Source organism: Acyrthosiphon pisum, chromosome A1 (assembly GCF_005508785.2).
Source record: "Acyrthosiphon pisum isolate AL4f chromosome A1, pea_aphid_22Mar2018_4r6ur, whole genome shotgun sequence".
In the NCBI taxonomy this organism is placed as follows: domain Eukaryota; kingdom Metazoa; phylum Arthropoda; class Insecta; order Hemiptera; family Aphididae; genus Acyrthosiphon; species Acyrthosiphon pisum.
Genome location: NC_042494.1, coordinates 72,578,484 through 72,595,982, shown reverse-complemented (window position 1 = coordinate 72,595,982; position 17,499 = coordinate 72,578,484). Strand labels below are relative to the sequence as shown.

Here is a 17,499-nt window from a genome sequence, read left to right as displayed (position 1 = left end):
GATTAAAGATACATAGATTTAAGATATATTTTAAATTGTGCTCTTCAGTCTTCACAACTTCACAGTTCACATATTGTAAAGCAGATCCAGAGCGGTTACCTACTTTCCCCTTTTTTAATTTAGATTATTTTTAACACCATGTATAAATTATGAGTTATGGATACATATTATAAGTAAGCGGTTAAAAGCCATACTTCAACCTAGGTAAGCTACTGATTATAAATTGTTTGTGTTTAATACTTCCAAATTAAAAATTGCAAAATGTGCATCCTTATATCTCTACAGTTTAATAGTTATACCTACTTGTTGTAATGTTGTTACACTCTTAGTTTACTGAATAGAATAAATAATATCACATATAGTACTTATATAGTTATATATATCATTTTTATTTATTTAGGTTATTTACTTATTGAGAAAAACTCGTATGGAAGCTATAAATATATAATATATTATAGTTTATATTGTTTGTATACTAAATAAATATTCAATACCTAATTAAATAATAATCAGGTAGGTTCCTACCTCTTAACTCGTAAGTCTATATATTTTACTCAAACAACAAGTTATTAACTTTAGTACACAGGTACTTACAAATAGTACAAAAATAGGTACTACGATTAAAGGTATACAAAAGTGAAATTACAATTTTTAATTAAAATACCTATCTTCATAAAATGTACAATATAAATTTGATAATAATGCAATTTAATTTTATAGTAAGATTTATTGAAACTATTGTTTATCTTCAGTAATTTCTTCTAATATTTCAGATGTTTCTTCAATAGGCTCCCACGTTTTGTCTACTTTGGTTAAATAACCTATACAATTCATTTTTATAGTTTTTGTTATATTTTATTGAAAAAAAATATACCTCTTATAGCCGAGTGTTTCAATCTTGGTTCGATACGTAACTCTTTTCCTTTTAAACCTTCATTATCTTCATCCGCGGGAGTATAGAATCGAACAATAGGCAGTGGCTGTTTAGACAATGATTTCATTTCCATATTTATTCCATTAAGTTGAAGTTTATCTTCCTGAATATTATGTAAAAATAAATTATAACTGTCTATTATTTAGTACACCAGTAAACTTAAAAATATTTAACTGTACTATACTTTTACAAGTTTGTATCCCTCTTGCATTTGAATTGACTGTCGTTTATTTCGCGCTATTTCAGCATTAATTTCTTCATCTCGTCGTTTTTTCCATTTAACATTGGTGTGATATGCATGGTATGACACAGATATTATTACTAACGATAAAATACTCGCCATTACCATTGCAACAACTTTAAAAAGTAAAAGTTTTATAAATAAACAATTGAAACTAATCATTTTTAACTAGTTAAAATATCTAAATCTAAATATTTTTAATATTTTGTGCCATACATTTTTAGTTACATAATAAAAATCTGAAACATGATATATTTGTCAAAAGATTGCCCTCATATTTTAACTTACCATTAAATGTATTATCTTGTTGTGTGAACACTTTTGCGTACTTAGAATCATAAGGCATACGAGCTGGAGGATCTAAGACCCAAGTTTGATCTACTCCCTAAAAAAGAAGAAAAAATTTATTATAAATAATAGTAGGTATAAGATAATAAAACAATTCATACATAGCTTATGTTAAGTGAAGGTCCAGGTCTAGGTTTATGTATATCATCAAAAGAAGCACACTGAGCACTGCGAACTCCTTGAGAATTTGTTACATTTACTTTCTCACTACCAGTTTTTGTAAATAGCATATATTCATCTAAAGGTCTCATTGCATTATAATTGACTTCCAAAAATACATCTAAAATTAAAATATATATTTGATAAAGATGTGCATATTATTTATTTGCTATTAACCTACATTAAATATATTTATAAATAAAAACAAAATAAAATATTTATAATGAGTATTTAAATTATAATTGGAAAGTTGATAACTAAGTGGTAACTGGTTGTAAATAATAACAGTTATTGCAATTATAGTATCTATAAAAATGTCAATAAAATTTAACTGAATACTACTTAAATAACAAATATATATGAATCTGTATCAGCATAATCAAGGTTAAATTATAGAATAATATATACCCCAATGTTGGTAAATTAAAAAAAAAAAAACAATATATTATATACATTTAATTTTTAACTAAAGACAATATTATGGCCAAAGCCCAAGCAATAAGTATTTTACATTTTGTCAATATTAATTAAAGTATACAAATATTACTTGAAATGCATCCACTATAACTTGTATAAGAAGCAAAACGTGGGTCAGTTGTATTAAGTCCACCAATTTGTACTTCATTATCTCCAGCAGTGATATCTGTTAATGTATCAGTTAAACTTAGAACTGGGATTTTTTTTAGTTCTATAGGATCTCTATCAACCTATGTTTATCAAAGAAAATAGTTATTATAATTTATAAATAAATCTTAAATCATAAATGCATACATTTACATAAGTAAACATAATTTACCATAAGTATTGAACTAGATTCAGTACGTTTATAGTAAACTGAGTGTCTTGCTCCGTTTAAAAAGTTTCTATCTTTAATATGTGCACCAAATGCTCCTCCTGTTCCCTCACGATCTTCTTCAAATACCATTTCACCTTTTTCGTTTAGTGCAACAATAAGATAGTAACTTCTCCTACATAACAATTTCATAACATTTTATATGTGTAATAATCACAATTAAAAAAATATATAATATATTAAATTATGGTAATAATTCATAATATACAATCAGGCATAATTAATGACGGACCTTAAGGAATAGTATATATCACAATAAAAAAAAAAAGTTTAAAACCAATACATTCCCTATAGATCATTTATTTAAATTCAAACAACATTTTACTTGTTCTCTGTTTGGATAAGCAATAAAACTGTGCTTCGTTGTCTCTTGTCACTACTTGAGAAAGCTAGATTCAACTTTACTTGTGTAACTGGTCCTTCCAGAAGAAATTTTCGGCGTAAAACTGAGACGCCACTAAAATCTGCCCCTTTATCTAAACACAATAAGTTTTAAAAAGTAAGAAAGTTAACAAATTAAAAAATATCATTACCTAAACCGCAAAAATCTCCATAATAAGATGTATGCTCACAATCACACGAACTACCTCCTTTTTCAAAATTTTCAATACAAATACCTTTGTTTTTACAAGGCTGTTGCTCATCACATTTCATATTGCAGCCAGATATTATACCTCTAAGTTCTACAAGATTTAAACAATTAAAAAGTTATCAATATTTATGATTTATACATATTATACCTTTTTCTTTAGAAGTATTAAATGAAGAATTTGCTAAGCCAAGACTACTAAAACTGACTACAAAATCATCTATTTTTAATCCTCGTACACAACCAACATATCCAGACAGCCGCACAGGTTCTTTTTTACTACTGATTAAATTTTCTGGATCAAATCCACCAATATTTACTTGAAAGTATTCAGTAGGAGGAGCAGGGGGTCTTTGTGGTGATAAAATCTCTATAAACAATCGATAAACATAAACAAATAAAAATTTAATGCATACTATGTACAACTATCATTGATTAAATATACATAAATATATTTAATCAATGCAACTATGTACCTATTACATTAATTGTATGACACTTTTTAAAGCACTGAGTATATACCACATAAATATATTTATACATGGACTCACCTAGTTCTGGATTTATCCAAGGTTTGCTAGTATAATTTATCAATAGACTATATCCGACTGGAACAGAACTGTTTATTTCATTGACATATAACATAGTAACATTTTCTGTTCTTACCAAAGCTAATTGAATAGATTTTCCTCGATTTAAACCTAAAATTATTTAGTTAAATTATTAGCTTCATGTAATCATAAACCATAATACATATATAATTTAAAATCTACCTGGATATTTTACAGTTATATTGTAAATTTTATGAGAATGATTAAACACAAATACCACAGAATTTCCATTCAAAATAAAAAGTTGTACAAAATTGTTTAAATGATCATTTGCATGTAATATTAATGAGTTTTCGTCATATGTTCTTAAATTCATTAAAATATCTTTAGTCAAAAGTTTATAATAAGACTCTTGACTTAATTCTGTTATATTGTTAATAAAATAATTCCGTTTAAAATATGATTCTCTCGTAATAAATGTTAAACCTTGTGTATTGATATCTAAATAAATGATAAATAATAGCCATTGATATAATAAGCATAAATAACTGAAGATTTGGATATTATTTCATCATTGATTTTAATTAATTAGTAGGTACTTAACTATTTTCACAATATATCCCACTATAAGCCCAAGGATTTTCACAAACACATTGAAAAGTACTCCATAGTTCTTTGCATTTTGCTCCATTTTTACATGGATTTGGAGCGCATGACGGTTTACATTCTTTTATAATTTCGGATAAATGAACACTCATGTATGAATATATATCTAAAATTTCACCATTTACTACCAATCCTCGAAAACATCCTATTAAACCTTGACTCACAGTTGTAACTTGAAGAAGGTCTCTAAACCAAATTTATTATTTTCATGGTGAACAGAAGAATAATAAATAAGTAGTAAACTTACTCAGTAGCACCTCCAATATACATACTTCCTTCAAAAGGACCAAATTTTTCATTGGGCAATAAATCGATCATTTCATAATCTGTATTAATCATAAAGCGTACATGATGAGAGTTATAATCAATCCAAATTTTCTGCCATTCGCCGTTATTTAATCGCCGTCTAGATTTTACTTCCATGTCTCTTGATTTTCCAGAATTTAACGTGAAATTAAAAGTTAATTTAAAATCTAAATGTTACAGTGTCATGAATAAATACATTAATAAAATAATAACAACAATTAACTTTAGAATCATAATTAGTTTAGTTCATAAAAAATATACCACTTGTGAGAGCAACCATAAAAGAAGGGTGTTGTCTTCGAATCGGTGGTTGGTAAAGTAAAATTGCTTTTTCACCAGTAGTCCTAAAACTGAATGCTATGTCTCCTTTTCTCCAACCTGGTACTTCTATATAAGATTGACTTGTTGTAAATGTTACGACATATTTCTGAGTGTCTGAAAATATAAAAAATTTATTTTAATAAGGTTTTTCAGATTTTCTTTTATTAAACTTAACTTGTTTCAACACATTCAAGTGGGCCTAATGTTATACGTCCTAAAGCATCAAGCTCTAAATGTTCTTGTTGTAAAAACACCATTTTTGTAATTCCTAATCCTCCATATTTAGAAGTTAAATAATGTCCTTCATCTGAATGCCATTTAGCATCAGGAAAATCACAATTACACGAATGTGTACGATTTGAACATGTTTTATTCACTAAAAATTAATGTTATGTAAAAAAAAAAAAAATGCTAAATTAAAAATGAATATAAAAAATACTTGAACATGGGCAAGATCCTCGTTTGGCATAACCAATAAAATTAATGAGCTCTTCTTGAGCAGCGGAAGTAAACCATGTAGCAGAATGAAGATCTAATGGAGCCTTATAACAATCATATTTTATGTACTGACTACAATGCAATGAATGTGATATAAGCTCCTTCAACATTTCTGGAGGAAAATCTCTATATGTTATAGTAAAGCTAAAATCGGATTCTGCTGCACTTCTAACATCCTAAATTTGTAAACATTTATGAATGTATATTTAAATATTAAATACAATCTTTAGGTTATATTACGATTTGACTCGGTAAATTGTGTTCAACAATAGTTTTTGAATCTCCTTGAGCCCCAAATTCACATTTAACATGAGCTGGGGGAAATTTGCCGTTTCCGTCAATATCAATGAGATAAACATCAGGCTTAGTATAACCTAAAAGAGCGAGTTCTTCGCATGTCTTACGAAACTGTGCTAAATCAATTCAATTATATTGATATTTGTTTGAATTATAAATAATTATATGTATTTTTACCAAAATGGCAATTTTTTCCAATATATCCAGTTCCTTTACAGTCACAAATTACTTTATCATCAACAACTGAACATTTACCATCATGTTCACAAGCATTTGGTCTCTTACATGGATCTACTAATTGACAATTATCAATTGACACTTGGCCAGTTGTTCTATTAGTTCTAACCATTTGTCTAGACTCTAAAAATATACCATCTAACCAAATCTCTCGTATACAACCAACAAGGCCTATAATAATAATATATTTTAAATTGATATAATTTAAATTAAATTGAATTATGATTTTATACCAAAACTTCCTTTGCCTCCAATCCCACTACCAATAGTTATAGCCTGTTCGGCCAAAAAATGTTGAATGCCATTTAAAAAAGTTGTCTTATTTTTGTCATCTACATTTAATGTAAGCAATCCTTTAGTGTAATTTAAACAAACTTTATGCCAAGACCCTTCAATGTTTAAATCATATTTAACAGTTGTTAATTGTGTGACATTTTTACTAGATGATGGTGTGAGTTCAAAACGTATTTCATTGTTAACCATCCGCAACTTATAAGAATGTTTTCAATGAATTAGTTATGTAATATAAACAAATAATCAGTTTAAAAATTGCCCAGTTACAAATGTCCACTTACTTCCCAAAACCCTGAAGAATTCTGAATGGATGTTGTCACAGGTGATGATACTAAAATAGCCATATGCTTATGACTTTTAAAATCAAACATCAAACTTATATGGTTAACAGATGCTACTGGCCATACAATATGTGAAGATGGAAATGGTAATGTTATAGGAATCATGTCAACTTCAGTTTCTGTGAATTCTGGTGATAAAAATCCAATGTAATGCACTTTTGGATTTCCTCTTTTTAATTCATATAATATTGATATGTCATTAAAGAAAACATATTTTAGAGAACCTACAAAGTTATTATGTGATTTCAAACCTGAAATTTAATTTAATTTGTTAATTTAATCAAACATACTTTTAATTGAAATAATATTTATAATTAATATTGTACCAGGTTTATTAGAAAGTGTTGGACCGCCACCAAAATATATTTCAGGATCTATGTACAAATAATTTCGAGTTCCAGCCAAAATATAATTTTTAGTTTCTCCATTAAACATAATATTGACCATATTTTCTTTGTGTAATATTGTCAAGTTATGCCATTGATTTGAGTTTGTGTTATTACCTACAGTTGCAAATATTATAGGCTCTCCATCACCAAGTTCAATTTCAACAATAACTGATCCATTATAAATTGATATCGCAATGTGGTGATGTTTATGGGACTCTCCGCTCGCATAAAATAGAGCAGAATCATCAAATCTGGTCTTAAACATAAAACTAATACGATTCATACTTGAATGAACCCTATCTTTCCAATCATAAACACGGTATGATACATAGGAAGATCCTCTTAAAGTTAATACAGTAGAAACTGAAAATAGTTTATAAGTTTTAAAGTGTATACATTAAAGATGTACATGCAGTACATTTCTAACAAAAAAAAAAATTATAAATATAATACCATAAATATCACAGTATTCGCCTTCATAAAGAGTTCCAAAACAATCACACGACAATTGATTATAATGGTTAATACATAAACTACCTTTAAAACAAATATTTTCTTCAGTTTTACATCTGGAATTGGTGTTTAAAGTGATTAGTGTACACATAACTAGTATTTTAAACATCAATAATTTACTCTTAAATGATTAGAAAATAAACCATACTTATCTATGCAACCCTCTTGTACATTGTCGTGTTTAGTAGCAATTAACGGTTTGATGGGTAATAAATCCGAAGCAGCTTTTCCAGCACTCAAAACCATTTCTTTTATGCAGCCAACAAATGATTCAATAATATACTTAACACCATGAAGTTTTTCCTCTGGGCTCAAACCTAAATTAATTATACAGAAATTCAAAAAATAATATTAGGTATTAAAAATAATAAATAGACATCTAAATAAACACCATCGAACTGATCAACTAAGGGCAAAAAGATATTCAGGTTTTTGCGTATCAACAAAAGTTGTTATAATTTACACTTTAATCTATATACAAAATTAACATTTTCTCCACAACATATATACATATATGTGTATGGTATACAAAGAATATTTCATTTTAATTACAACAAAATTGGTAACTATTCAATGGCAGAAATTTAGTCTAAAAGTTAATTTTCAGGTAGTAAAGCTATTTTATAATTCCGTTTTCTAGTTTGTTAATCCTGGAGAGTCTACCCTTATATGAATGAATTGAAACAGTTCTTCACAAAATAAAAGTAGTTTAGAAATTCTTCATTTCAAGTATGAACATTTTATAACTTAACTTGTAATATATAATTATATTATACATATATAAATCTACTGTGATACTCTTTAATAATGAAGAATTGGATTTTAAATAATAGTTATATGACTGCCCTCCTCCATTCATTGAATATGAAACTATTTAGGGTAACTTGAGAAAGTCACAAAAATAAAATTAGAAGTATGAAAAGATCCATGATATTTATTTAATTTTGATATATTTTTAAAAAAATAATCAAGACACAGTTTTGTCGTAGCTTGGAAGAATTAGATAATAAGGTATATTTTTTTTTCCATATTTCCATTTTAATTTAAAAACTGCCCCAACTCTCAAGTAATCCTCTTTGAGTGTTTGATGGTACATATAATGCAATATTATATAAACAAAGTTACTGCTATACAATATGCGTACCCCTAATTTATAACAATTTATTTTTGTTTTAGATAAATATTCTTTAAATTTAATTAATCATAATTTATTTCTGAATTACGTGAATATAATAAGGAAAATTAAATTAATTTTAATATAATTATAATAATTAACATAATGTTCATACCACCAATTAAAACGACAGACGTTAAGTCAGTAGATATGCCATAATTACTAGACTTGTGTAATCCTTGAATTATTTTTTCTGCACTTATATTATCTACTTTTGCTATAAGTCTAGCTCCATGTACATCTATACGTACAGTTACAGTATGCCAAATATCATGATTTAATCCTAAAATTTAAAACAAAATCTTATAAAATTACAATAATACCTTACCTAGACAAAAAATTATCCTTAAATGCCATTGTTTAGTCTTTAGTAATTAACAATTATACAATTGAAAAAATATAAGAATGGCAATTTGTTAAAAGGGACTCATGTACATTTTCAACTACTTTTCAGGAGAAACAAAAAACAGTTTTCCTTTATTTCAATTTGCGTAATAAGCACATAGGTACCTTTTAACAAACTTAATGACTATTTATAACTTATGTTTAATTATAATATGTTCAATATTTTTTAAAGTGTTTTTAGACTCATAATATCTATTGAAGATTTATTTTATCGATTATAGCTACAATAACTGTCTAAGTTTTAAATCTCTTACTCACCTTCTCCAACTATTACAGAGGTTGAATGTTTACCATAGACGTGCACTACTTTAAGTTGTCCCTTTTCAACAATGACATATAAAGCATAGGGAGGAAGACCTGTTGGTCTATCCTTTACACTATGATAAACAAGTAATCCATGCGGTAAACGTGTACGAAATTGGAATGATATTTCTCGACAAAGCCTATTTGAATTAAATGATTAGAAATTTTAAGAAAAAAAATATTATGATGTTGCAAAATTTTACCTTAATTGAAAGGTAGGAATACGATTGCCATCAAGCTGTATAAACGCATTATTTTCAGCCATCATAAATACAGTATAATGACCAGATTCGGAAAATGTAAGTTCTGCACCTCTATCACTTGGAGCTATTGGTGCCAATGTAGATGAACCATATTCATATTTTTGTTCAACAGGTTCTGAGACAAAGTATGTATTGTTATGGTCTAGGAAAAATTAAAAGGTTAAATATTTGGATAATCTAAAAATATGTACTGAGTTTACTTTTAGCACCAACACAGTAATACAGACATTCTGCCTCAGAATCAAATATATTTTCACTTTTACAAATACCACTTATGTAAGTTCTACATTGGTGTAAAATAGAATCGTAGTACCATTTATGTATCCAATTTTGACATGGACCACGCATAATTGGGATTTCACATCTTTCTATTTTCAAAATATGAACATTAATTAAAATGTATAAATTATATATTATTATTAATAAGTAAAAAAAAATAATAGTATACCCTTGAAATTCTCCAGTGCTTTTACATCAAATACAGTTAAAATTAGTAAAACGGTTATAAAAGAACTGTGCATTTTTCACTCAAATATTAACATCATCACACAGATGTTAAAAGTAAGATATATATTTTATGAGTATTAGTAAAGTTATTTTAAACCAGCTTAGAACTACATCATGTAGTTTTAAAAAGGAAACTGTAGACTACATAGTATATCCACAATAGAATAATAACCCATTCAATTAGATGGTCAATTGAATTCAATTTTTCTGTGACTCACAGCTCTTAATGGAACAATAAATTATTTAAATAATAAAAAAATACAATATTATTATATGATATATTTTATATATTATAATTATGTCAATACATTAATATAAATCACCCAAAATATTTGTTTGTTAAAAATTTTAATCTACAGAGAAAATGAAATACAGATATTATATTAAAATAATTTGAATACAGGTTTTACATAATTCATCAACTTAAACATATTATTATATATTATGATTATTATTATTGTTAACCTAACTTATGATATCTGAAAAAGGAACTGACAGGTGTTACATAACATAAACATAGAATTATCATAAGGTGTTGGAAAAACAATACATTCAATTTGTGACTGACAAACAGATGAATGTTCAGCAACTGTATTTTCCATATTATTTTTTAACGCATCAATTTCAAGGAATGTCTGAATGGATGTATGGCATACATCACAAGAAATTGTATTGACAGTTGATTTTATGAGGTTGCCTGTGCGGCAGACAGGACATTCAATTGAACTATTGTGTAAATGCTGTAAATATACATTATAGTCGATATCTTGTTCACATATCCATTTCACTAAAATATAAATACATACATTTGTAAAGTACAACATACTACCATGAAAATATAATTTTACTATGTTCAATACATACTTTCTTCATCTAAAATTTCCTGTTTAATTTCATCAAATATTTTATCTTCTTCGTCCAGAGAATGAAATCCATCATCTTCATCCACATCAATTCTTGTTATACAGATAAATATATAAAAAAATTATTTTATTACATATTTAAGGCTTTTTAATATTATTTAATAATACACTATAGTATTAGAGTAGATTTAGCTAATAATATATAGCAAGGGTGGCCACAAAAAGGCTCTTGAAACCAAGCTTATAGTAAAATTAATTAATATAATTCTATTAGAATCAGCGGTGCTTTTCAGTATGTGTAGCTCAAACTAGTCACAATGTGTTTCGACCACGCCAGACGACTATGTTTATAACAGGTTATGGCTTGTCTCGAATTAGATTTATAAATTTGCTGGTTCTAAAATTAAGGTAAGTAGCCACCCCTGATTTATAGTACATAATGTATTTTATAATATTATCATAATTCATAGTTATTGAAGAATCCTTACGCACATAAGACAATTCAGGTTAGGTTTTTAATGTTTTCTAAATTACTAAGTACAGTGAAACTTCCATATTATGAAACCTAAAGATCAACAATTTTTATTGTAGAGACATTTGTTGAATAGAATTTCATAAATGTGGTTTTAATTTAGTTATGCAAAAAATATTTTCTTAAACATAAGGTTTTGTTGAATGGAAGTTTCACGGTACTTAAAAAAATATTCATAACTTATAACCATGAAACAGATTTATGAATTGTTATTTTTTATATAGGTACTTAATAATGATTCAAAACTAGCAGTGATTTTAAAATTATACTCAAAATAATCACATTTTTCTGATATGTTTAAGAATAATTTCTAACATTTTTTTTTTTTAAATTGGAACAGTAGTTGTTGAGTCTATGAGCTAAAAACATATGGATGGAACATAACAATGGACATTGTTTTTTGTTGTATATTTGTCATTTGAATAACAAACAATTAATTAAATATTCTGGTATCTATTGTCGTAATTAGAGAAATCAAATTAAATAATAAATATTAAGGGGCTAGAGGGTAATCCATCCTAAGGAGTAAAAACTAGGCATTTTATATTTCAGTTCATATGGGTCTTGTGAATGTGATGAAAGTAAATGAACATTAGTGTGTGTAATTCGTAGTACCGATCACGTTTTATAGGGGCATCATAATACGTCTGTCATTTTACCTACTGCGCATGTACATGTCACCAAATATTACTTTATAAAATTTGGAATATTTTTTTTTCAATAAATACTAGCAGTGACTTTAATAACTACGCTCAGTAAGATGTTCTGATTTAAATTTTGAAAGCAGATTTGAATTCTCCTCTAAATTTACTATGCTTTGACTGTCGTACATTTTATATATTCTATATCAATGTATTTAAATTTGAATTATGAATATGATCAATTTTTACTATTTTTGTTAGTTAATTTCTAAGTAAAAAAAAATAAAAATCAGGAAAATGAAATAGCAAAGCATAGATAATTTTGTGACAAATTCAAATCTGCTTTCAAAATTAATATCGGAACATGATATTGGGCGTAGTGATTGAAGTTGTGAGCTATATTTTTGACCGAAAATTAATCACGCTTCAGCCCCTTTAAATTTAATTAATCCGAAGATTGGATTTATATCAATATCATTGAAAACTGAATTGAGGCGAGCTAAAATTAAATACATGGGTATATACCTACTTAATACCCGAATTAGACGTTTATAGACATAGTTTATAATGTTATTATTATTTTTTAATTTGGTAATAGGTACTAAGTATCACGAAACTGTAATGCGTTATACTAGAAATTACTTAAAAGTAATTTTCGTTACTTTGAAATAATTCTAATGAAATTACGTAACATTACTAGTTAATACCCAACACTGGAGATTAGTAGAGCAAGGAAGATAATAATGAGAAGAGGAACATCAAAATAAATAATTCATGGTGTCAAATGATCAGACCTTTGCCATGGTTCTCTAATTCATCAAATATTCTCCATAAGGTCCTAACTCAAATTGGTTTTAAAAATATACAATTACATATATTTATATGGCTATAGAATTGTCAAGACTAACTTTCAACAGTGTCAACTGTTACAAGTTTAAAATGATAAATATAAATATAATACAAAATATAATTAAATATATACATTATTTAGATATTAAAGAAATAATCTTACTTTATGCATGTCTTGTCAATAAACGAAGTGACCTCATTTTCTCGCATTTCATACGCAACATTGCGAACTTTTTCTAAAAGGGACTCTCGTTTGTTCTTAATTAGACTTTTATACCTCTATTATATATATTAAAAAATATATTTAATCAAAAGATAAAAACAAATTATTAATACACTATTACATACATGTCTCATGATGTCTCGAAAATTGACATCTCGGTTTTTACCACGTTTGTAATTTGCAGATCTGTTTTTAATTTTTGATTCTATACTGGACATGATAATATTATTGTATCATCCAACTAATGATTTAAAATAATGGATGATGAATGATGAGTTAATTTTAGATAGAGATCAAAAAAATTGGAAGTTAACTATGTATGTATACTATATTATGAATTAATTATTATTTATTATTTATGAAATTTGGTAGTTATTACTTATTACAAATTTACATGAAAAATTAGACCCATGTCGTGACTCATTAGTTATTAGCACAAAATAAAGTTATGCTATAAGCAATTAGTTATTACAGACAGTGTATAGTAGTTATCACTTATCATTCAGATAAACATACATTTTCTAACAATAAAAATTATACAATTTGATATCAGAAATTTGACTATCATCATTCTATTGTTCAGCAGCCTGCTGTCATAGATAATATAAGAATCTTATATTATCTATGCCTGCTGTATATCTAACATAGCTAGTACGAATTGTAATCATAAATAAAGCATAATAACGCGGGAAAACAAAGAAAAAGTTGTAAAACCAGTTCGAATGATATAGATGAAAGGTAGTAGCATACTATAAATAGCAATTTGAATTTTAAATACTTAAAAACTAAATTTTAATTTATTTTAATATTTTAAATACTAAAAAAATAATTGTGACTATGCAGTATTTTTAATATTTAGTACTACCGTTGTTACAATATATTAATAGTCTTGTTCTTGCATTCAATTTTTAAGCTTTTTTACACAATGAATAGAATGTTATTGACATGATGACACCTACAGAAGAGAAACATAAAAAAAATTGTAAACTGAAAATGTCTGTAAACAAGTCAAAATATTGTAAACGTCTTATGGTGTATAGAAAATACAAATATACAGTGAAAATTTCATATATCTGCGAAATCTATATTCATATTTGTTTCAGAGTTACACCAGAAACAGAAATCAATTTTGAGTAAAAATTCGCGGTTTTCCTTCATTTTTATGTTTTCCTGGTGCTTTTGTAATATACCGGAAATTTAAAATTTTTAAATCTCCTAAATGTATTAAATTCACTTTTCCATCGAACAAGATACTGAATTTGAAAATCGAAGCGTTATTACAACTACGTATCGTGTACAAAGACACAAATAAAAAAAAAAGATAAAAATAAAATAAAATACCTACATATTAACATTGTAAAATTAATACATTCATTGGTTCACTCAGAGTCTAAAACTGTTTATATATGTTTTTTAAATTTTTTCAATCTTGAAAATTGCATGTGTCTACAAATAGATTTAATCCAAAATAGGTTTGATCAAAAAATTATACTGGGTAAAATTTCTCATTTGTTTTTTGTATTTCCGTACATTATTAAAAACTATTGTCTAATTTTCAGGTTTTGACTTCTCAAATGGCCCAACTAGATTCACTTTCTCATCAAAAAAAATACAGAACTTGAAAATCGAAGCATTATTTTGATTTTCGACTTTATATCGTGTACACATAGACACAATAATAAAATAAAAATACAAAAAACACACATTGTAGTGAAATCAAAACATTCATCGCTCAACTCAGAATCTAAAAATTCCTATTAGCTTTCAAAAGGGTTGGGAAAAACCAAATAATAAAGAAAAAACAGGGATTTTTTATAGAAATCTAGTTTTTGACAAAATAAATTTAGTTTTCTTGGTGTATATCCAAGTATAAGTGTATAGCTGTTGCTAGATAGGCACTTTAATTTTTCACTAAATGTTTAAAATTTTAAATGAAAATTTTCCATAGATGATTATATTTATAATTTTCAAAATATTTTGACAGTTTTTGAGCAATTCATAGGCATAAGAAATTTTGATTTCTATTAGTTTTTATTTAACTATTATCGATAAAAAAATGGTAAACCAGTCAAATTAGGCAGGTACTTGTAATATAATTATTAATGTAATACAAGATTCCTCATAAGTTGTTATTTGTGTAAATTAAAAAAAAAAAAATTATTGTAATTCCACAATAATATATATTTAATGAGTGTCTGAAGTCTGGATACAATTTGTCAAGATCACGGAAATTTGGAAATTATTTTGATTCTATTTATGTATAAGATTTGAAAATTGAATATAAGATTCTTCATAAGTTTTCCTACATCAAACAAAAAAAAAGGGTTTAACCTGAAGGTCAAATTAATTTTTAAATATATAAAATACCTATCTAAATAAATTGAATAAAATGTATAAAAAAACATATTTATGATTAAATTTTAACCCGTAAGTGGTCCCATAGACCGCTACAGTTTTTTGTTTTTGCTTCTTAAAATGTCTAAAAAATTCTTTAAAATTATTAAATGCTAGTTGAAAAAATGATTGTCATATAAAAGTTGACTCTGTAAATATATTATTTTTACAAATAATGCGACGGAACAATTTAAAAATATGGTCTTAATATAATTAACAAATCTAAGTGGTCTAGGAGACCGCACCACACCATTAACATAATTTTTGTTCACTGTACCACTTACGGGTTAAATGGTTTACATGCAGTCAACTTGGACTTTGGTCATAACTAATGTCAAAATGAATAAATAGGGGTAAAAATAAACAAGATTATAGTATTAAAAAATGCAAATCTTACAGGCTACTGCATATGCATATACGAGAAGTTATAAAAAAAAAAAATTGAACTTCTCTAATAAGTGAATAATATATATTTACTAATTAGGTACTCCGGGTTGTCAAATAGTTCAGGTCTGTAATTCGGCTGAGAAATTTAGTGGCACTTGAAAAAAAATTCTCAAACTGTGTATGCTGATCAATGTATCACTAATTATCATTTTGACTTAGTACGGTGCATTGTTAGTTGTTACTATCATTTGGATTTTCTTAAATCAAAATTTTATATCTATACAGTTATTATTGTCTATTCCATACAATTTTAAACTTATTATTAAGTGAACACCACAATTTGATAGCTTCATTTTTTTCATTATTTGGTTGTTCACTTTACGAAATAACCAACATACCTGATGGCTGATAAATAATTTAAATACTAAATAGTAAATAAAAACAAAACAAACTCATCCATATAAATAGATTATAATATGAACTTACTATATTATACCAATTTTCCTATAAATACTAATTCAGGTTTGAAAAATAATTTGGTATTACAAACGAGAATAATTTATATAGGTATATCAAATACAACAGAGTATGTGTAACTGCAAAAGGTTATTTTATTACTTAAAATATTTTGATGATAGCTGAAACTTCTGTTATACAATTTGTAAGTGAACATAAACCTTAAAAATATCAATATAAGATTCTTAAAGTAAATTAATAGAATAATAATATTTTGTATTGTCTGTACATGATAATATATAAGGTTAAAATAAATGTTTTAAATTTTAAGTTTAGAACTTGTTAAAACATAAACACTATTATTTATACAATAAAGAAATTTAAATATTGTATATATTTTTTTAAATCATGTCCCTGTTGTTTACTTGGTTTTTATTGAATATAATTTAAAATCTTCAAGAATTGTTATGTTTAAATACTTTAAATATGTAGATTATTTAATAAATAACCTATACAAATATTACATATTAAATTCAAAAAAATAAGTCATATGATTTTTATAAGCGGAATAGTAACAATGTTGTACATATGACATATGTATAAATACAGTATACAAATTAAAACATTTTGGAGCAAAATAAAACTATTAAAAAATAATGTAAAATAGATTATTTCAAAAGTATAATACATTACTTTTATATTTATTATTAGTTATTTATACAAATAATTTTTAAAAAGTATTTTTAAATTTGGCAAACAAGTAGTTACATGATCTAAAAGAAAAATTTTCAAAATAAATGGCTGGAAATAAAAGTATATATTGTATATAAATAAAACTAAAGCAAATTTAAGTCTGTTAAATCAAAATTATTTTTGTAATGTTTTAATTACAGTTTCTTCAAATTCAACTTTTTTATCAATTCGAATGTGTTCAATTCCATCTAAGATTTTTGATACAATCCATG

The 17,499-nt window shown here is 26.1% G+C and overlaps 3 protein-coding genes across 5 annotated transcripts in view; all 3 read right to left on the bottom strand.

The window, feature by feature from the left end:
* Nucleotides 1-498: 498 nt before the first annotated feature.
* On the bottom strand, nucleotides 499-10,349 carry LOC100166569 (contactin-associated protein-like 5). Of its 3 annotated transcripts, none has more exons than XM_001945018.5 (29): nucleotides 10,131-10,347; nucleotides 9,883-10,050; nucleotides 9,623-9,824; nucleotides 9,375-9,559; nucleotides 8,827-8,994; nucleotides 7,686-7,854; nucleotides 7,478-7,593; nucleotides 6,962-7,387; nucleotides 6,576-6,886; nucleotides 6,234-6,489; nucleotides 5,941-6,171; nucleotides 5,707-5,879; nucleotides 5,408-5,642; nucleotides 5,144-5,344; nucleotides 4,909-5,082; nucleotides 4,589-4,814; nucleotides 4,280-4,527; nucleotides 3,898-4,176; nucleotides 3,676-3,825; nucleotides 3,276-3,494; nucleotides 3,069-3,218; nucleotides 2,861-3,011; nucleotides 2,479-2,650; nucleotides 2,230-2,389; nucleotides 1,625-1,803; nucleotides 1,464-1,560; nucleotides 1,119-1,291; nucleotides 875-1,037; nucleotides 499-821 (listed from the first exon to the last, which is right to left on the bottom strand). In XM_001945018.5, the coding sequence occupies exons 1-29, from the start codon at nucleotides 10,201-10,203 to the stop codon at nucleotides 736-738; spliced, it is 5,541 nt and encodes a 1,846-aa protein (XP_001945053.2). In that variant the 5' UTR covers nucleotides 10,204-10,347; the 3' UTR covers nucleotides 499-735. The 3 variants fall into 3 exon arrangements, with proteins under 3 accessions (XP_001945053.2, XP_029343321.1, XP_029343323.1); XM_029487461.1 differs by having other exon boundaries at nucleotides 506-821; nucleotides 9,623-9,797; nucleotides 9,874-10,050; nucleotides 10,131-10,349; XM_029487463.1 differs by having other exon boundaries at nucleotides 506-821; nucleotides 9,623-9,797; nucleotides 10,131-10,348.
* Nucleotides 10,350-10,450: 101 nt separating this feature from the next.
* LOC100168629 (RPA-interacting protein-like) lies at nucleotides 10,451-13,776 on the bottom strand. Its single transcript, NM_001162823.2, is given in 4 exon segments — nucleotides 10,451-10,976; nucleotides 11,054-11,145; nucleotides 13,238-13,353; nucleotides 13,423-13,776. Coding segments are annotated over 4 exon segments (618 nt in total). The 5' UTR covers nucleotides 13,516-13,776; the 3' UTR covers nucleotides 10,451-10,659.
* Nucleotides 13,777-16,669: 2,893 nt separating this feature from the next.
* LOC100158760 (DNA replication factor Cdt1) overlaps nucleotides 16,670-17,499 on the bottom strand; it is a gene marked incomplete in the record, with an annotated part of 7,040 nt that continues 6,210 nt past the window's right edge. The window contains 1 exon segment of the mRNA XM_008181027.3: nucleotides 16,670-17,497. Within this exon segment, the coding sequence (XP_008179249.1) occupies nucleotides 17,402-17,497 (96 nt within the window).

What these genes read in the sequence shown, in the direction of transcription:
- LOC100166569 (XM_001945018.5), bottom strand. Translation starts at nt 10,203, where the DNA reads ATGCACAGTTCTTTTATAACCGTTTTACTAATTTTAACTGTATTTGAT. An exon ending in TTACTGTGTTGGTGCTAAAA is followed by an intron (nt 9,825 to 9,882) that starts GTAAACTCAGTA and finishes AATTTTTCCTAG; the next exon opens with ACCATAACAATACATACTTT. An exon ending in TGGAGGCAAAGGAAGTTTTG is followed by an intron (nt 6,172 to 6,233) that starts GTATAAAATCAT and finishes TTATTATTATAG; the next exon opens with GCCTTGTTGGTTGTATACGA.